Source organism: Eurosta solidaginis, chromosome 5, assembly GCF_040869045.1.
Source record: "Eurosta solidaginis isolate ZX-2024a chromosome 5, ASM4086904v1, whole genome shotgun sequence".
In the NCBI taxonomy this organism is placed as follows: Eukaryota; Metazoa; Arthropoda; class Insecta; order Diptera; family Tephritidae; genus Eurosta; species Eurosta solidaginis.
In genome coordinates, this window is record NC_090323.1 from 206186291 (window position 1) to 206208156 (window position 21866).

General features: G+C 40.2%; 1 protein-coding gene across 3 annotated transcripts in view; it reads right to left on the minus strand.

The window, feature by feature from the left end:
• Positions 1–442: 442 nt before the first annotated feature.
• Ak1 (Adenylate kinase 1) overlaps positions 443–21866 on the minus strand; it is a 70502-nt gene continuing 49078 nt past the window's right edge. For all 3 annotated transcript variants that reach the window (XM_067787789.1, XM_067787790.1, XM_067787792.1), the window contains 3 exons: positions 12769–12853; positions 5854–6003; positions 443–1056 (listed from right to left, as the gene is read on the minus strand). In XM_067787789.1, coding sequence (XP_067643890.1) covers positions 958–1056; positions 5854–6003; positions 12769–12853 — 334 coding nt within the window. In that variant the 3' untranslated portion in view covers positions 443–957. The remainder of the gene's footprint in view (positions 1057–5853; positions 6004–12768; positions 12854–21866) is intronic.

Consider the following 21866-nt stretch of genomic DNA (forward strand, 5'->3'; position numbering starts at 1 on the left):
TATGTGTATATAATATGAAAACAATAACGACCTTTCACATTGAACTTTTGTAAGAATTTTTCAATATTCAGAGCCACCAACTTGTTAGGTATTCATCTAAAATAAACACAAATCTGACATAATGTATGTAATTTTATTTATTCAAGTTTTATTTGTCTTACCAAAGTTTTAGACGCTGGTAATTCTGCCGCTAGAAAAAGGAATAAGAAATGGGAATACAGTAAACGATATTTAGAAAAAAACATCGATAATCGCACCATAAACCTAGTACTCGATGTATCGATATTTATATCGATATTTTTGTAGCTCTAATGTGGCAATCGTGATCACAACGTACCTTCACGCTACTGTCCAAGTAGCTTTTCCTACCACGACAGCTACCACCTAGCATGAACTATTACGTACCGTGAAGTTTGAAAAAATTTGCCGAAATAAAAACAAATTTTGTTTTCACAATTTTTTTTATGAGTATTTATTGCTTTTGTTTCAACAATATTTATATTAATTATTCTTTAGTTTTTGCTTTATTTCGATAATTAATAGCGAATATTAAATTTTTTAATTAAAGCACATATTTTGCTTAAAGAGAGCTTTTTATTATTGTACTACATTTTAATAATAGTAGGTAAATTTTTACTACGTTTATGCAATATTATTGACAGCTGTTTATTTAAGCGTTGATAAATAAAACATGTATATATGTTTATATTTATGTGAGTAGCTCACGATGAAATTGCAAAAACTTGCACACTTGTAATCTACATTATTTCCTAATTATGTATTTGGTTTCCTTCGTTTGCTTTAATATGAGCTAATATAAATTGCTTTGTTGTTGCATATCGCATGCGTGCCTCAATTGTGCTATAATACATATATTTATGTGCATTTCCGTAAAATATCTAATAGTATTTACATATGTATGTATATCTTATGTACATTTGTGTGGTTGATTGTTGATTAAGCGCATGCAACAGCTTGAGCCTTCTTTTGAATTAGACAATCCAAAGCGCGTTGCACATCAACGAAAATTTCATCGGCTGTACGTTCGGCATTGAGCTAAAAAATAAATAAGGAGAGAGTTTAATTTTAATTTGAGAAAAAATTGATATAAGAGTGTTTAATTTTTAAGCTAGAGTGCAAAAATATGCACATTTGCTCATTTCTTTATGTTAAAGACTGCATTTTTAATTGAATTATTATACTCAGCTGAGCAGAGCTCACAGAGTATATTAATTTTGTTCGCATAACACGGTACCCCGTAACGGCATAAACAAATCGAGATAGATATATACTTCTATATATCAAAATGATCTGGGCGTAAAAAGAAATTCATTTGGCCATGTCCTTCCGTCCGTCCGTCCGTCCGTAAACACGATAACTTGAGTAAATTTTGACGTATCTTAATGAAATTTGGTATTTAAGTTCCTGGGCACTCATCACAGACCGATATTTAAAATTAACGAAATCGGACTATAACCACGCCCACTTTTTCGATATCGAAAATTTCGAAAAACCGAAAAAGTGCGATAATTCATTACCAAAGACGAATAAAGCGATGAAACTTGGTAGGTGGGTTAACGTTATGACGCAGAATAGAAGATTAGTAAAATTTTGGACAATGGGCGTGTGACACCTACCATATAAAAAAGTTCTGCAGGGCGAAATCAAAAGCTCTTGGAATCATGGCAGGAATACTGTTCATGGTATTATATATATAAATAAATTTGCGGTACCCGGCAGATGATGTTCTGGGTCACCCTGGTCCACATTTTGGTCGATATCTCGAAAACGCCTTCACATATACAATTACGGGCCACTCCCTTTTAAAACCTACATTAATATCTTTAATTTGATGCTCATATCGTACAAACACATTCTAGAGTCACCCCTGGCCCACCTTTATGGCGATATCTCGAGAAGGATTCCACCTATAGAACTAAGGCCCACTCCCTTTTAAAATACTCTTTAATACCTTTCATTTGATGCTCATATCGTACAAACACATTCCAGGGCTACCCTAGGTTAATTTTCCCACATGGTGATTTTCCCTTAATTGACAAAGGATGAAGGAAAATCGTTCCAAAAAACGTCACCCTTCGTCTACAATTTGGTCGATATTTCCCAAACGTATGTGATATGGAATTAAAAACCTCTTATAAACCATCTACTAAACCCTAAGAAACCAACGAAGCTAAGCTCTCAGCTGAGTATGTAATGTTCGGTTGTACCCGAACTTAGCCTTCCTTACTTGTTTTCTTTCAAATTATTTGATTTCCAATTTCACGAAGCCGTTTAAGTGAAATATGTATATTAATCCCTCATATTCGGGCATTCAAATATGTATGTTTCACGTGATTACCTGCCAAGTAGAGCTCAACCTTACGGTGTCAAACATACGGATCTAATTGCGTAATCAGCGGCTCAACGAAAAGCTCCATGTTCCCTACCAAATTAGCGTGTATTCGGCTGTAAAGTAACAAACTCTTAACTTTGTAAGATACGGAGTCTATCAAAGCTCCTAACTATTTGAAGGATAATGGCATCCGGTTGCAAGGAAACTCCACCTTGTGTTCCATTACCATTCTATTCTAACCACAAATAATTCGCTGCATCATTTCTGACGCTTGGGCACCGCCAGATACATGATTCAACTCCACAACTTTAATACATGTATTAAGGGGTGTAAACAAAATTTTCTGTGCACCAGGAACAACCTGCATCACAATTAAAGAAAGTGATTACAACCGTCACGTCGATTTGCTACGTCCGTTCACTGTAGGATTAGATCTTTTCAAATCAATCCCATATCTACTAATCATATTTACTCTAAGTCCGATGCCAACCGTTCCGCATAGCCTAAAGTAGTTTCAAAATATTTCAAAAAGAAGATTGAGCACTAACCCACTCTTTCAGTTATCAATTGTTATCCACAATGTTGTTATCTCCATTTCCTAGCAAAGTTGCATCAAATTACACTCAGCACAATTAAGGTATGTGCATGTTGTTGTTGTATTTTAGTCGACTCTTACGACAGGCATACCTACCGCGGGTATATTCTAAGCCTCCTAACCCACTGGGTGAGTAGGGATGTGCATCTCAACCTTTTATTTGATCTTACGCAGGCGAATCAAGGGAAAATTAATTGCCAGCTTTCCAACGAAGAAGACTGCATTCCTTCGAAGAGAATGCTTTATTTCCAACTTCAGCGGAGAAGAGACTACATAGCTTCCTTGATTCAATGACAGCTTCCCTAAAAGTAAGCTCCCCGCATATAAGGAAAAACCCCAAACATGCGAGATAAAACCACATCGTACCGCGATTCTTCCCCAAAGGGGCCGATCCCAAGTATCAAGCGATAAATTATATCAGTTTACATACTGGCTATTGCTGCTCCCCACGGTAAAGTTTTTATCGACTATGAAAGGATCGCGCAAACGTCCACATTGCTCCCTTTCGGATTATCACCACTCAGAATTGGATAGCATTGGTATTTTGCTCGACTTTTAAGGCCGGCATACCTGCCCGGGGGCATGTTCTAACCCCTTACCCGCATGGGGGACATATTCGGATAGTGAGAGAACTACTGAGTTCAGTCAGCAGCGATATTTATCTGCAGTGAGGATCGTTTTCTCGATTAGGCTGAGGAAGAAAGGCGCTCTAAAAAGTCTATTGTTTTCTTCACCTCGCGTAACAAGGCACTGCCATTGACTAAGCCTCCGGCGATCTTATTCGCGACGTGTTTTGGCAGTTGGAACAACTATTGAATATCCACGCCGATAGCATTTCTTTAACGGCATTCAAAAAATTAAAAATAACTACTTTATATATGTAATAGGTGGAGCTTCTCTTTCAATTTCAGATGACTTCTTACTGACAATCTGTTTATGGCAGAAATACTCTCAGATTGTTTGCCAAACCACTACCGAGCGGCGACCTCGCTAATAAAAACTTTTTCTAATTGAAAAAAAAAACTTTTTTTCTAAATTTTTAATGTTGTTATGCCTTTTTTCTAAATTTGTGATGTTGTTATGCCCAGGACATAAGCCCAGCACCATTGGTGTTGTGACCGAGCACGCAACCACCACATCACGGCGGCCCCTTTACAGGCACCAAACAATTTTTAATATTGCCTCTAAGTATAAAATCGCAGCAAAACGCTCATGTCTTTTGCTGACACCATACGGCAATATGGTCGCTAAACCTGCGGGAACAGTCATGGCTGCTTGTCTTATGATCATCATAATTTTTACATGGAGGCGGGAATTTGCAAGCTTTAAAGAGTTCCTGTTGGGTTATCGTGAGTCCAGACATTCCAAAAGGCAACGGCTTGACAGTGCTTCGTCTCTCGTGCGTATAAGATGTTCACCTCAGAAATAGCTATGGTGTGATTCCTCCCCACTTAGGTTTGCAAACCTATATACACAGAGCCATTGTCAACTTAGAATTTCCCTTTATTTTAGAAGAGAAAAGCACATTTCCCTGAGAGACATGCGTCACTCTGGCTCAACTTGGAGCTGGATTGGTGCTCCCATTTGGCGTCATTCATCGTGAAATAGGTATGATTATGATAATGTGGAACTCAAAACTCTGGCGCAACTTCGTTTTGGTCCCACCCTGTTGAAACTGCCTGTTTCCGTGCATTTTCCTAACAAGATTTTGATGACTTTTCTATGCATTTTTACTGCAGACTTTCGACCTCATATGGCAAAAGCGTCATCGCAATGGTGCTGGAGAAGTTTATAGAGTTAGTGGACCCCTGACGCTAATAATGCCCAATATCGGCGACCCAGGCGAAGCTACCCGCCAGCTATTATCCAACGTAACCAACTCTATAATATTATATGCAGCACCAGTATGGCACGGATCCAAAAAGGTCCACCAAAAAGATATACTAGCAGCCTACCGTATTACCGCTATACGAATAGCATGTGCTTATCGGACGGTGTCCGACGACGCGATCCATGTTTTATCCAGGAAAATCCCTGTTGATCTACTCTCAGGTGAAATGGCCGATGTATGGCATTGGAATCAGCCGACCATCTGAAGATGCTAAGAAAAGCACAAGGTCACGAACAATAGTTAGGTGGCAAAAACGGTGGGAAGAATCGAGAAAAGGGCGAGAGGAGGATCCTTTCTGTCCACATTGTCCCTCCGAATTGGAGCAGAACATGTAATGTTTCACTTCCCTCGTTTTTACGGCGAAAGACTCACTGTACACAGAGTTTTTGGAGAGGAGCCTTCCATTAGGAATTTAGTTCCACGAAGAGATTGTTGGACTGCTGTGAGCAAGATGGCTTTTATAATTATGACGAAACTGATGCATGCTGAAAGGGAGCGCAGAGAAATGCGCATACGAAGTAGTGGCGCCTAAATCTGAGTTGACATACCTTAATTTCAACGTTTTGTAATATGCGGAAACATCAGAAATAAAACTGTTTTATTGAACTAATGGAGTCCGAAGGACCGAGCCACACAAATATTCATTCAGAACGTTCTGAAAGAGATTTGTTCAACAATTTTTAGACCATTGCCCGAAGCTAAGGACGATTGCAACCTGTTGATAGAATATGCCACTATCGGAGCCATTGCTGTTCTTTTTCAAGCAAGCCTTCCTTTACTCAAACCTTAGTGCAATTATATACATAAATCAAAACAACAAAAATAGTATGGGATTGATGATTTATTTAAACTTTTGGCGGGAACACCCAGCAAGCTTCGTTGGCGGCAGTAAAAGGCAGCCGATGTTTTCTTATTCATCCCTGATGCAACTGAACTATTATTATTATTATAATCACTGCGATCCAGAGTATAAGTGTTACCATTTTTGGATATTTTTATTCGCATTTCACTTACCATTATTGTCTTGTCGGTATATTGCTCCAATATGGCATTTGTATTCGTTCTGAAGGTTGCCAAACGGGTTTTAATGGTTGCTTCGTTGTCATCAGCACGCTTTTCAGTCGAAGCCGCTGCACGACCCATAATGCGTTGAACCATAACATCCTTAAATAAAGTTTTTTTAAATTTAATTTTTATTTTTATTTTTTTTTTTCAAAACAATTCACGTAACATAAGTCTAGGATAATATCATATATATATATATAGTGTGACGAATATTAGCATCACTAAGTGATACTCACATCAGCGGTTATAAAATAAAAGCACAACAACAACAAAGCAAGCTGCAACTCTTATGTACGTAAACAAATCAATCATCATTTACGCAGATACATACAAGGCAACGGAGAGATACTCACAAACGCATGTAATCATCAGCCGAAGTAGTACTCACATATACACACGCATATGGCTACAAACTACAAATATATACATGTATATGGCTGGTAACCAAGCATGAAGTTCGCGAAATTACTAGACCTTAGGATAAATGGGTGAACGAGGAAACCGAGAGTATAAAAGCAGCGTAAGCTGAGGCATTCTGAGGCACAATTTCCCAAACTTCGTTACAATAGTATATATACTTAACATATTACGGAGAAACATTGACCTTTATGAGTGGATTATCAACCTATATCGACTGGCGTTCCCAGAAAATCCTGTATGTGTGTCATACCGTCTGGACGCAAACTAACCCTTCGATTTTTGGCATATCTCCAAAGCAATCAAGGGCTTCCGAAAAAGTTACGAAGATTGGCATGTGGTTGAATAACGCCCTATTTCAGAATTTATTTCAAAAATGAACTAACTGAGCTCAAATGCAATGCAATTTGACATTAGCTGGGGTGTTTTTGAAAAAAGCTCTGACATAGTCCGTTCTTCAACCGAATTCTGAGATAAAACATTTTTGAAGTCAAATCTGAAACAGGGTTTATTCAAACGTTTTCTGAGAAAGGGCGTTTTTAAATTTGCTCTATACAGTTTAAACTTCTTCTTAAACTTTCTACACTGAATGAATTAATTTTCTGTTTTTTTCATAATTAACAAGAAAAGTATGCAATTCAGAGCTGAACAAAATTTTTAGGTTTAGCGTGCTATACATCATACAAATGATTGTTCAGATATGCGGGTTCTCCCGTATCCATTTCTCTCTATTTATGGTTCTTTTTTTTTTTTTGTTTGGTTTTTTTTCCTTTTTTCGGACATTTACCTATTATTCATCATCTGAAGCTTTTCGCACTCACGCCGGTTTGCCTCACTTTTTTTTCTTCTAAGATACTTTTTTTTTCTTTAATTAGTCCTTCTTCGCGTCACGATAGTTCTCCAATAGATCGCGCGTTGCTGCGCCTCAACTCATCATGGCCCTATAGGTAATTTTTCGAGACCAACATTCCTCATTGCATCAGTTGTTTCTGCTAGCTCGATTAAAGTTTATAGTATCCCCAGCGGCTGTACGTTATTAAAGAGATATGTTCCCCTGTTGTTGTTGTTGTAGCGGTAAGGACACTCCCCAAAGGCCTTGGGGAGTGTTATCGAGTTGATGGTCTTTTGCCGGATGCAGATCCGGTACGTTCCGGTACCAAGCCCGACTATCTCGGGAACGATTTGTTATGACCACATGCGACCTTCTAGGCCATACCGCCCTCCGACCCTTGACAATTGGGTTTGGAGAAGCTGTGTATTGCGCTGGCAACCTGAAAGGGCTGCGCTACACAAACCCTTTGAATCCGGTATTTTAGTCGCCTCTTATGACAGGCACACCTACCACGGGTATATTCTAACCCCAAACCCGCTGGGGTGGGGTCAACTACATCTTAAGGACGAAGTTTGCTCTTAGTGAGCAGGTGGAAAAATCGAGTGCAGTGGAATCGCCAGTTGTCTGTTTCGTGAGCACATTCTTGACCCAAACTTTCCTTGTGTCGCTGCACATATATGTTTGTTTTTCTGGAAAAAAAGTTACCCTCATGTTGCACTCTTAAATTCTAACTTTTTAACTGGGTCATCTGGAGCTATGCAAAATGGCTCTATTTGAAGGTAATGAAACCCGATTCATTTTGGTGTGTTGATTTTCCGACAGGGTGGTTAATTGGTGTATATTCGACCGATTTTCGTCATCCCTTGTCAAAATTGGTTTGGAGAACGATCGACACTGATGATGGCGCAACGTCGAAATCGAACTGTCTCCAAACCAAATTTGAAAAGGGATGACGAAAAATCGTTCCAATATACATCAATATTTAGCCCTCGTAACGTACGTATATCTATGACAACGGTGCTATGTCTGCCGTCAATCATGACGTGATCGATTTCATTTCACGTTGTTCGATCGAACTAGATTAGATTATGTTTTTATGATAATAGTGAATCAACCTTCGCAAAGTCAGTGAACCTCGGCTCATTGGGAAATGTTCAATTACAGAAGCTGAATTTCGCGACTATGGAATCAAAGACCTTCAACCGTACTACAGCGGGTATATACTAATCCCTATTACCTCCAGGATGCAGATTGTTCAGATATTGCAAATTTTGGTCATGGAAATTCTGCAAAATGCCCTTCAAGTAATACTTGTACTTGGTATAATTGATTTTTCCACTATAATTATTGAAAATGCGTACATCTCAAAAATTCAATGTTGTTGTTGTAGCAATGCTCGCCCCACCTAATAGCCGCGACCGATCACAAATTGTCATCAATATCCTCTAACGGGAGTCCAAGGAAACTTGCCATTTCAACAGGGGTGGACCATAAGGAAAGGGGTATTAGAGGCGTTGGTTCCACATTACAATTAAAGAGATGGTTGGTGTCATGTGGGGACACATTGCAAGCGGGGCATACATTTTGTATGTCGGGGTTGATTCTGGATAGGTAAGAGTTTAACCTGTTACAGTATCCAGAACGAAGTTGAGCAAGAGTGACACGCGTTTCCCTGGGGAGTATGCGTTCCTCTTCCGCGAGTTCTGGATATTTTTCTTCAAGTACTGGATTCACCGGGCAATTCCCGACATAAAGGTCCGACGCCTGTCTATGGAGTTCACCAAGGACCTGCTTGTGTTTTTTCGCTTCATACGGCTGGGTTCTCATGTGCCGTATTTCCTCAAAATGCTTACGGAGTGACTCCTTAGGCCCCTAGGCGGTGCTGGTTCGTCAATCAGATGTCTGTTGGGATGCCCAGGTTTCTGGGTATTCAACAGAAACTGTTTGGTCAGCATCTCATTTCTCTCCCTGATGGGGAGTATTCTCGCCTCATTATGCAGATGGTGTTCTGGGGACATACGAAGACAGCCCGTGTCGATTCTGAGAGCAGTATTTTGGCAGGCCTGTAGTTTCTTCCAGTGGGTGGTTTTTAGGCTTGGCGACCATATGGGTGACGCGTAGCACGTAATCGGCTGGCTAATTGCTTTGTATGTGGTCAAGAGCGTTTCTTTATCTTTTCCCCAAGTACTGCCAGCATGGGATTTGAGGATTTTATTACGGCTCTGAATTCTCGGAACAATTGCGGTTGCGTGCGCACCAAAATGTAGATCCTGATCAAACGTCACACCCAAGATTTTGGGGTGTAGGACAGTCGGTAGCGTAGTGCCATCGACGTGGATGTTCAATATGGTCGACATTTGGGGCGTCCATGTTGTAAATAAGGTCGGGGAAGATTTAGTCGGGGACAATGCCAGGTTTCGCGAGGCGAAAAAACTGGACTGATCAGGGAGATAGCCGTTTATTTTATTGCATAGCTCATCGATTTCTGGGCCTGGGCCTGTGGCCATTATTGTGCAGTCATCGGCGTAGGAAACGATTGTGACTCCTTCCGGTGGTGAAGGTAGCTTAGATATGTAGAAATTTAGCAAAAGTGGGGATAGGACACCACCCTGTGGCACCCCTTGTTTAATTCTCCTTGGTTTTGATGTTTCGTTTCTGAATTGCACCGATGCCTGCCGACCACCCAGATAATTTGCGGTCCACCTTTTAAGACATGGGGGAAGGGTAGACCCTTCCAGGTCTTGCAGTAATGAGCCATGGTTGACCGTATCAAAGGCTTTTGATAGGTCTAGCGCTACGAGTACTGTTCTATGGTGGGGGTATTGATTCAAACCGCAATTTATCTGGGTGCTAATGACATTTAGCGCGGAGGTAGTGCTATAGAGTTTTCTGAAGCCATGCTGATGAGGGGCTAGCTGCAAATGTGGTTGGAAATAAGGGAGCAAAATGGCTTCAAGCGCCTTTGCTACTGGCGATAGGAGAGATATCGGACGATATGAATCACCTACGTTAGCTGGTTTCCCAGGCTTTAGTAGCGGGACCACCTTGGCCATTTTCCATTTCTCGGGTATGGCAAAGGTGGAGAGAGACAGGTTGAAGACATGCGCTAAATATTTGAAACCCTCTTTCCCTAGGTTTTTAAGCATCGGCATGGCTATGCCGTCTGGGCCCACTTCTTTGGATGGTTTAGCGCGACCAATGGCGTCCTCAACCTCTCTAGCGGTGATGGTGATTGGTGACGCGCTGAATTTGTGTTTATGTGCGTGTCTATTGGCTCTCCGTCTATCTTTGTCGACCGTAGGATGCATTATATATTGTCGGCAGAAAGCGCTCGTGCATTTTTCCGCATCCGACAGCACCTTATCGCCAAAGGCGATGGAAACTTTGTCTTTGTGCTTAGTCGGATTCGATAGGGACTTTACGGTGGACCAAAGTTTACCTACACCTGTAGAGAGGTTACAACCTCTTAGGTGCTCTTCCCATTTCGCCCGCTTGTGTTCGTCCACAAGCAATCTGATGCGTTGGTTTATATCCCTTATTTGGGGGTCGCCTGGATCAAGCTGTCTTATAAGGTCGCGTTCCCTCGCTAAGCTCGCGGCCTCCGCCGGGAAGTGGGGCCGGATGTCGGGAATTCTCCCGGCGGGAATGAAATGTGCCGAGGCGGATTCAATGACCTTACGGAAGGCACGCTCCCCTTGGCGGGCAGCAAAGCTGCTGTCTGTTGCAGATTTATATTCTTCCCACTTTCCTTTTTTGTGGTCGGATGCCAATGTTACCATCGGCTGCCAGTTGACGCAGTTTACGAGTTCTGCGCTCACGATTGAGATATCTGGCGAGCTATGACAGCTTCCTACCATACGTGTGGGGGCGTCTCCGTTTATTGTGCAGAACGTCGTTTCTTCTATTTGATCCACCAACATCTCACCCCTACTGTCCGCCCGCAAGTTTGAATGCCATAGGTCGTGATGGGCATTGAAATCGCCTAAGATAATGCGATTGTTGCCAGTGAGTAAGGCCTCGATTTTAGGGCGGTATCCACTGGGGCAACAGGTGACAGGAGGGATGTAGATGTTGATGATTTCTAGATTTGCATCGCCTGACCGGACAGATAGGCCTTGACGTTCTAAGACATTGTCCCTGCGGTCGATGACAGGATCAAATATATGATAATGGACAGAGTGGTGTATAATAAACGCGAGGCCGCCTCCATTTCCGCTCTCGCGGTCCTTCCTGTGGACATTATACCCAGAGCAGGTCTGCAATGCAGATCTTGCTGTGAATTTAGTCTCTTGAATCGCAGCAATGCGGATGTTGTGCCGCTTCATGAAATCGACTATCTCCGTAATCTTCCCAGTTAGTCCATTACAGTTTAACTTCAGAATTCTGAAGTGCATGAGGGGTGACGCCGCCACTCTAGGGGTAAGTGACGGGTGACTACGCCTAGGTTGTGGAAGGCCAGGACGCAATTGCTGTTGTGGCCTTGGGACTGGGCGCCCTTGGGCAAGCATTGGGGTACCCGGATGATTTGGGTTTGCGACCTGGCAACATGGCGCGATGAAACCCGTCGAGGGGTTGCCGTCGCGGAGACCAGAACATCTAGGAAAGTGGCACCACCCAAGGCAGGAGCTGCATTGAGCGGATGTCGCAAACCTATATATTCTGTGCTGGCAGACGGTGCAAACGGAGGTAGGGACTAAGAGTCTGTTTCCCTGACCTGCACGATTGCTGCCAGAAAAGAGGGGGGGAGAAGAAGACGGGGGCAGGGGCTGATGCTCAGCATTGCTACCAGCTCTACTACGAAGGTAGTAGTTATGAGTGGTATCAGCTGTTTGAGTTGTTGGCGCCGTGGGGCGCGAGCAGCAGCGGGTACTTGTTGTGGCTTGCTGAGCAGCGAGGCTGCTGGAAGGTATTGGAGGGGCGCTTAGGCGTAGACTACGGGACGCCCTTGGGCGTGAGCAGCAAGGAGTCACAAAATATTTATAAAAGTTACGTGGACGTCGGGTTTTGGGATCAAGCCCAGAACAACCTGTCCGATGCAACCATCCCTTGCACGAGACACACTGAACAGAGTATGACCGTCCTAAAAAGATTCTTTTCTGGCAAATGCAGCAAAACCATTTCTCAGGACCGGGGTCAGGAGACGGACCCGGATTGGGTTCGATACCTTCCCGGAGTAAGAGAATATGTAGCAGTCCTGCTGCAAGGAGCTGCTGGGAGGATGACAATTTGTGGGAGGGACGAAACAAATTAAATGGGGTCACACTGAAATGACAGTCCTTGGTCGGGAAAAATCCCGAGTCGCCCCGGTACATAGAACCGACTGCCTTGGGAAGCAGATTATAGTGCGGTTACATTCATGAAAGGTATAAACGCTTCAAACACAGTTCGGTCGGTGCGTTCAGGTAAATCAACAATTTGTTTTCAAATGCTCATAAATGTGCACAAATTCTGAAATACAGTACATTTATAACGAGAGGCGTGATATCAGTTTATGAGCCATCGAAGAGAACCTTAATGCCTTCTTTGTTTCATGGTTATGGCTACTCTTATTTGACATGCGTTCCAGTTATTATGATTTTGGTTTTTTACCAAATTAGCTTTACAACAATACTTACATCTGAGCAATCGAAGTATATAATCAAATCCGCTGGCGCTATTTGCCTTTCAAAAGCTGCACCCTGATCCTTTTCGCGGGGATAACTATTAAAAACACAAAAAGAATATTAATGATTTGTTTTCATAAATATATACACGGTAAGAAATCTGAGCCTAACTTTTAAACCATTCTTCAGTTCAGGCATTTATTGAAACATTTCAAAATCTCAATAACTTATGAGTTTTTATACTCAGCTGAGCAGAGCTCACAGAGTTTATTAACTTTGTTCGCATAACGGTAATCCGTAACGGCATAAACTAATCGAGATAAATATAGACTTCTATATATCAAAATGATCTTGGCGAAAAAAAAATTCATTTAGCCATGTCCGTCCGTCCGTCCATCCGTAAACACGATAACTTGAGTAACTTTTGAGGTATCTTGATGTAATTTGGTATGTAGGTTCCTGGGCACTCATCTCAGATCGCTATTTAAAATGAACGAAATCGGACTACAACCACGCTCACTTTTTCGATATCGAAAATTTCGAAAAACCGAAAAAGTGCGATAATTCGTTACCAAAAATGGATGTAGCGATGAAACTTGGTAGGTGCGTTGACATTATGACGCAAAATAGAAAATTAGTAAAATTTTGGACAATGGGCGTGGCACCGCCCACTTTTAAAAGAAGGTAATTTGAAAGTTTTGCAAGCTGTAATTTCGCAGTCGCTGAAGATATCATGATGAAACTTGGCAGGCACATTCCTCCTATTATTATATGTGTGCTAAATAAAAATTAGCAAAGTCGGATGACAAACACGCCCACTTTAAAAAAAAAAATTTTTAAAGTCAAATTTTAACAAAAAATTTAATATCTTTACAGTATATAAGTAAATTATGTCAACAATCAACTCCAGTAATAATATGGTGCAACAAAATACAAAAATAAAAGAAAATTTCAAAATGGGCGTGGCTCCGCCCTTTTTCATTTAATTTGTCTAGAATACTTTTAAGGCATTAATTTGAACAAAAATTTACCAATCCTTGTGAAATTCGGTAGGTGAATAGATTCTATGACGATAACAGTTTTCTGTGAAAATGGGCAAAATCGGTTGAAGCCACGCCCAGTTTTTATACAAAAGTCGACCGTCTGTCCTTCCGCTCGGCCGTTAACACGATAACTTGAGCAAAAATCGATATATCTTTACTAAACTTAGTTCACGTACTTATCTGAACTCACTTTATACTGGTATAAAAAATGGCCGAAATCCGACAATGACCACCCCCAATTTTCGATATCGAAAATTACGAAAAATGAAAAAATGTCTTAATTCTGTACCAAATACGAAAAAAGGGATGAAACATGGTAATTGGATTGGTTTATTGACGCAAAATATAACTTTAGAAAAAACTTTGTAAAATGAGTGTGACACCTACCATATTAAATAGAAGAAAATGTAAAAGTTCTGCAGATCGAAATCAAAAGCCCTTGGAATCTTGGCAGGAATACTGTTCGTGGTATGAAATATATAAATAAATTAGCGGTACCCGACAGATGATGTTCTGGGTCACCCTGGTCCACATTTTGGTCAATATATCGAAAACGCCTTCACATATACAACTAAGGGCTACTCCCTTTTAAAACCCTCATTAATACCTTTAATTTGATACCCATATCGTACAAACGCATTCTAGCGTCACCCCTGGTTCACCCTTATTGCGATATCTCGAAAAGGCGTCCACCTATAGAACTAAGGTCCACGCTCTTTTAAAATACTCATTAACACCTTTCATTTGATACCCATATCGTACAAACAAATTATAGAGTCACCCCTGGTCCACCTTTATGGCGATATCTCGAAAAGGCGTCCACCTATTGAACTAAGTCCACGCGCTTTTAAAATACTCATTAACACCCTTCATTTGATACCCATATCGTACAAACAAATTCTAGATTCCGTCCTGGTCCACCTTTATGGCGATATCCCTAAATGGCGTCCACCCATAGATCTATGGCCTACTCCCTCTTAAAATACTCTTTGATACCTTCCATTTGATACACATGCCATACAAACACATTCCAGGGTTACCCTAGGTTCATTTTCCTACATGGTGATTTTCCCTTATTTTGTCTCCATAGCTCTCAGCTGAGTATGTAATGTTCGGTTACACCCGAACTTAGCCTTCCTTACTTGTTTTTTTTTTTTTAATTTTATATGATTTCAATTTAAAACTTATTAGTTTAGTTAAAAAAATTAAATAAATTAAAAAAATATATTAAAGGTTGGGTTCAAGCAGCTAACAAAGCCTCTAGTACGCTCAACTCGGTGATATCGGTTCCAGGTCACAGTGTTGTAGTAAGAGCTGTTCTGGGGCATCCATTTCAGTTGAATTTTGGAAAGTAAGATACAGTGCATTAAAGTATAGAATAATTTAGTTCACGACATTACAATTAAGTGCAGTATAGTATTTCAATACGCCATCATCCATTGCTTGACGGATCATAACAGTACGCTACAATACACTAAAGTACGCTACGCGGTGCATTCTAGTACAGTAAAATACGGCCTTGAAAAAAAAACAAACAAGTCATGTCGTGAGGTAAGGCAGGCTAGTTGCAGTGTCTTGTATGTGTGCTCTCATGAGAAAGCCAAGATACATACACGGCTCTATGCAGAGAAGAAAGTGCGCGCAGTGACACAGAGAAAGTGGACCGTGGAAAAGCTGCTCTTGAATCACTGCTGCTCACTGAGAAAAATCTTCGACCTGAATATGTAGCGTACCAGTGGGAGCATATTTCTCTCTGATTATATACCGCCACTGCTGACATCATAGGTTGCCAGAAAGCTTGCAAAAAAGCTGGTCCAATGAGAATTTCGCGCTGCCTTAGAAAAACCGGACGTTGCCCATAGCACCAGCGAAGTATGGGTGCGGTAACGAGCAGTATATTGTAGCGTTATCATCAAGGGAAGAAGGAAGAGAGACGGCTATTCAGGAAGAAAGAATTTGAGGGAGAACGGCCTCAGGGAGAACGGCATGAGTTCTAGGAGCTACAGATGCTGCCTGATGGGAAAAATTCCCGAAAGTTGGACATGGCACATGATGGATGATTTATAGACTGTGGTAGATTTATGCAGAAATGATAATGGCACCGATGTACAGAGTTTGCTTAGTTTGTGAGTGAGCACTTCTCCTCATTGCTAGCTTTGGAGAAGACGAGCCCGCTTCAACATTTGTGTTTACTTTTCGAAAAATTTCGTTATACCTATAAAGTCTCCGGCCGTCCGTCCGCCCGTCTGCCCGTAAACACGATAACTTGAGTACATTTTGAGCTATCTTAATGGAATTTGGTATGTAAGTTGCTGGGCACTCATTTCAGATCGCTATTTAAAATGAACGAAATCGGACTATAACCACGCCCACTTTTTCGATATTGAAAATTTTGAAAAACCGAGAAAGTGCGATAATTCATTATCAAAGACGGATAAAGCGATGAAACTTGGTATGTGGGTTGACCTTAGGACGCAGAATAGAAAATTATAAAAAATTATAAAATTTTGGACAATGGACGTGGCACCGCCCACTTTTAAAAGAATTTAATTAATAAGTTTTGCAAGCTGTAATTTGGCAGTCGATGAAGATATCATGATCAAATTTGGCAGGAATGTTACTCCTATTACTATATGTATGTTAAATAAAGATTAGCAAATCGGATGACGAAAAAAAAATTTTTTTAAAGTCAAATTTAAAAAAAAGTTAATATCTTTACAGTATATAAGTAGATTATGTGCAACAAAATACATAAATAAAAGAAAATTTCAAAATAGGCGTGGCTCCGCCCTTTTTCATTTAATTTGCCTAGAATACTTTTAATGCCTTAAGTCGAACAAAAATTTACCAATCCTTGTGAAATTTGGTAAGGGCATAGCTTCTATGACGATAACAGTTTTTTGTGAAAATGGGCGAAACATGGTGGTTGGATAGGTTTTTTGACACAATATATAACTTTAGGAAAAATTTTGTAAATTGGTTGTGACACCTACCATATTAAGTAGAAGGAAATGAAAAAGTTCTGCAGGGCGAAATCAAAAGCCTTTGGAATCATGGCAGGAATACTGTTCGTGGTATTACTTATATAAATAAACTAGCAGACCCGTCAGACATTGTTCTGCACTAAATTTGGTCTATCTGCATACATTTTAATAAGTTTTTTCTCTCCAACTCTGCCCTCCCCTCTTCACTTCTTCTTAATCCTTTAATTCACTCCTCCCACCGTGTTTTCGCTACATCTATCTCTATTTTCGTCTCACTCTATCACTTTCTCAGTCTCCTTCTCCTTCTCTCTTTTCTCTTCTCTAAAGTTTTTGCCATTCTTCTTCATCCCTTATTGCCAGGCAAATCGAATAGGACGTATGTAAATAGTTATGTGGGTATTATTAATTCATGTCTTTATTGTGGCCTCGCGTGCATATTTATCAGCTTTGCCAGGTTAATGCAACTAAATCGAATATCACAATGAAAACTACTTTAAAGCTCTCAGCAACAACTTTCATTTGATATCCATATTACACACACATTCTAGGGGTATCCGGGTCCAGGTTTTGCCCATATCTTGAGACCCTAGTTACCCAGCGGTATAAAAATTACTCTGTACTAAAGCACTCATCAACAGCTTCAATTTGATACCCATAATGTAAAAACACATCCTAGTGTTACCCTGATGCACGTTTTGGCCTATATCTCGAGAACCTTCACAAATAGGTATGAATAGTACCCTGTACTAAAGCACTCATCAACAGCTTTCATTTGTTATCCATATTCTATAAACACATTCTAGGGGTACCCAGGTCCACATTTTGGCCTATATCTCGAGACCCTAGTCACCCACGGGTACGAAAAATACCCTGTATCAAAGTACTCATAAACAGCTTCCATTTAGTACCCACATTGTACAAACATATCCTAGGATTACCCAGGTCCACGTTTTGATCTCAAGACCCTATACAGAACGGTATAAAAAGTATCCTATGTCTGTCCTGGTTCTAAGCTACCCTCCACCAAATTCAGCCAAATTTGTTCATCCGTTCTTGAGTTATAAATAATGTAACTAACACTACGTTCTCTTATATATGTATATACATCACATTAGAAACTTCAAAAATAACAGTATATCTCCACTATTTAATGGATTTTATTATACAATTTACAAACTTCAATCACTCTATCTAATAAAAACAAGTAAGGAAGGTTAAGTTCGGGTGTAACCGAACATTACATACTCAGTTGAGAGCTACGGTGACAACATAAGGGAAAATAACCATGTAGGAAAATGAACCGAGGGTAATCCTGGAATGTGTTTGTATGACATGTGTATCAAACGAAAGGTATTAAGGAGTATTTTATGAGGGAATGGGCCATAGTTCTATAGGTGGACGCCATTTAGGGATATCGCCATAAAGGTGGATCAGGGTTGACTCTAGAATTTGTTTGTACGATATGGGTATCAAATTAAAGGTATTAATGAGGGTTTTAAAAGGGAGTGGTGGTAGTTGTATAGGTGGTCGCCTTTTCGAGATATCGGCATAAAGGTGGACCAGAGGTGACTCTAGAATGCGTTTGTACAATATGGGTATCAATCGAAAGGTGTTAATGAGTATTTTAAAAGGGCGGGGGTCTTAGTTCTATAGGTGAACGCCTTTTCGAGATATCGCCATAAAGGTGGACCAGGGGCGACTCTAGAATGTGTTTGTACGATATTGGTATCAAATTAAAAGTATTAATGAGGGTTTTAAAAGGGAGTGGTGGTAGTTGTATAGGTGGTCGCCTTTTCGAGATATCGGCATAAAGGTGGGCCAGGGGTGACTCTAGAATGCGTTTGTACAATATGGGTATCAAACGAAAGGTGTTAATGAGTATTTTAAAAGGGCGTGGGGCTTAGTTCTATAGGTGGACGACTTTTCGAGATATCGAGATATCGCCATAAAGGTGGACCAGGGGTGACTCTAGAATGTGTTTGTACGATATGGGTATCAAATAAAAGGTATTAATGAGGGTTTTAAAAGGGAGTGGTGGTAGTTGTATAGGTGGTCGCCTTTTAGAGATATCGCTATAAAGGTGGACCAGGGGTGACTCTAGACTTTGTTTGTACGATATTGGTATCAAATGAAAGGCGTTAATGAGTCTTTTTAAAAGGGAGTGGGCCTTAGTTCTATAGGTGTTCGCCTTTTAGAGATATCGCCATAAAGGTGGACCAGGGGTGACTCTAGACTTTGTTTGTACGATTTGGGTATCAATTGAAAGGCGTTAATGAGTCTTTTTAAAAGGGAGTGGGCCTTAGTTCTATAGGTGGTCGCCTTTTCGAGATATCGCCATAAAGGTGGACCAGGGGTGACTCTAGAATATGTTTGTACGATATGGGTATCAAATGAAAGGGGTTAATGAACATTTGAAAAGGGAGTGGGCCTTAGTTCTATAGGTGGACGCCTTTTCGAGATATCGCCATAAAGGTGGACCAGGGGTGACTCTAGAATGTGTTTGTACGATATGGGTATCAAATAAAAGGTATTAATGAGGGTTTTAAAAGGGAGTGGTGGTAGTTGTATAGGTGGTCGCCTTTTAGAGATATCGCTATAAAGGTGGACCAGGGGTGACTCTAGACTTTGTTTGTACGATATGGGTATCAAATGAAAGGTGTTAATGAGTATTTTAAAAGGGCGTGGGGCTTTGTTTTATAGGTGGACGCCTTTACGATATATCGCCATAAAGGGTACCAGGGGTGACTCTAGAATTTGTTTGTACGATATGGGTATCAAACTAAAGGTGTTAATGAGTATTTTAAAAGGGAGTGGGCCTTAGTTCTATAGGTGGACGCCTTTTCGAGATATCACCATAAAGGTGGACCATGGGTGACTCTAGAATGTGTTTGTACGATATGGGTATCATATTAAAGGTATTAATGAGGGTTTTAAAAGGGAGTGGTGGTAGTTGTATAGGTGGTCGCCTTTTAGAGATATCGCCATAAAGGTGGACCAGGGGTGACTCTAGACTTTGTTTGTACGATATGGGTATCAAATGAAAGGTATTTTTAAAAGGGAGTGGGCCTTAGTTCTATAGGTGGTCGCCTTTTCGAGATATCGCCATAAAGGTGGACCAGGGGTGACTCTAGAATATGTTTGTACGATATGGGTATCAAACTAAAGGTATTAATGAGGCTTTTAAAAGGGAGTGTTGGTAGTTGTATATGTGAAGGCGTTTTCCAGATATCGACCGAAATGTGGACCAGTGTGACCCAGAACATCATCTGTTGGATACCGCTAATTTATTTATATATATAATACCACGAACAGTATTCCTGCCAAGATTTCAAGGGTTTTTTATTTCGCCCTGCAGAACTTTTTCATTTCATTCTACTTAATAATGGTAGATGTCACACCCATTTTACAAAGTTTTTTTCTAAATATTTTGCGTCAACAAACCAATCCAAATACCATGTTTCATCCCTTTTTTCGTATCTGGTATAGAATTATGGCATTTTTTCGTTTTTGGTAATTTTCGATATCGAAAAAGTGGGCGTGGTCATAGTCGGATTTCGGCCATTTTTTATACCAATACAAAGTGAGTTCAGATAAGTACGTGAACTGAGTTTAGTAAAGATATATCGATTTTTGTTCAAGTTATCGTGTTAACGGCCGAGCGGAAGGAAAGACGGTCGACTGTGTATAAAACCTGGGCGTGGCTTCAACCGATTTCGCCCTTTTTCACAGAAATAAGTTATCGTCCCAGAATCTAAGCCCCTACCAAATTTCACAAGGATTGGTAAATTTTTGTTCGACTTATGGCATTAAAAGTATCCTAGACAAATTAAATGAAAAGGGGCGGAGCCACGCCCATTTTGAAATTTTCTTTTATTTTTGCATTTTATTACACCATATAATTACTGGAGTTGAATGTTGACATAATTTACTTTTATACTGTAAAGATATAAAATTTTTTGTTAAAATTTGACTTTAAAAAAATTTTTTTTAAAAGTGGGCGTGGTCGTTCTCCGATTTTGCTAGTTTTTATTAAGCATACATATAGTAATAGTAACGTTCCTGCCAAATTTCATCATGATATCTTCAACGACTGCCAAATTACAACTTGCAAAAGTTTTAAGTTACGTTCTTTTAAAACTGGGCGGTGCCACGCCCATTGTCCAAAATTTTACCAATTTTCTATCCTGCGTCATCAGTTCAACTCACCTACCAAGTTTCGTCGCTTTATCTGTCTTTGGTAATGAATTATCGCACTTTTTCGGTTTTTCGAAATTTTCGATATCGAAAAAGTGGGCGCGGTTATAGTCCGATATCGTTAATTTTAAATAGCGATCTGAGATGAGTGCGCAGGAACCTACATACAAAATTTCATCAAGATACCTCAAAATTTACTCAAGTTATCGTGTTAACGGACGGACGGACGGACATGGCTCAATCAAATTTTTCTTCGATCCTGATGATTTTGATATATGGAAGTCTATATCTATCTCGATTCCTTTATAACTGTACAACCAACCGTTATCCAATCAAACTTAATATACTCTGTGAGCTCTGCTCAACTGAGTATAAAAAAGTTAATATCTTTACAGTATATAAGTAAATTATGTCAACATTCAACTTCAGAAATTATATGGTGTAATAAAATGCAAAAATAAAAGAAAATTTCAAAAAGGGCGTGGCCCCGCCCTTTTTCATTTAATTTGCCTAGAATACTTTTAATGCCATAAGTCGAACAAAAATTTACCAATCCTTGTGAAACTTGGTAAGGGTATAGCTTCTATGACGATACAAGTTTTTTGTGAAAATGGGCGAAACATGGTGATTGGATAGGTTTTTTGACGCAAAATATAACTTTAGGAAAAACTTTGTAAATTGGTTGTGACACCTACCATATTAAGTAGAAGAAAATGAAAAAGTTCTGCAGGGTAAAATCAAAAGCCCTTGGAATCATGGCAGGAATAGTGTTGTTCGTGGTATGACATATATAAATAAATTAGCGGTACCCGAGAGATGATGCTCTGGGTCACCCTGGTCCACATTTTGGTCGATATCTCGAAAACGCATTCACATATACAACTTAGGG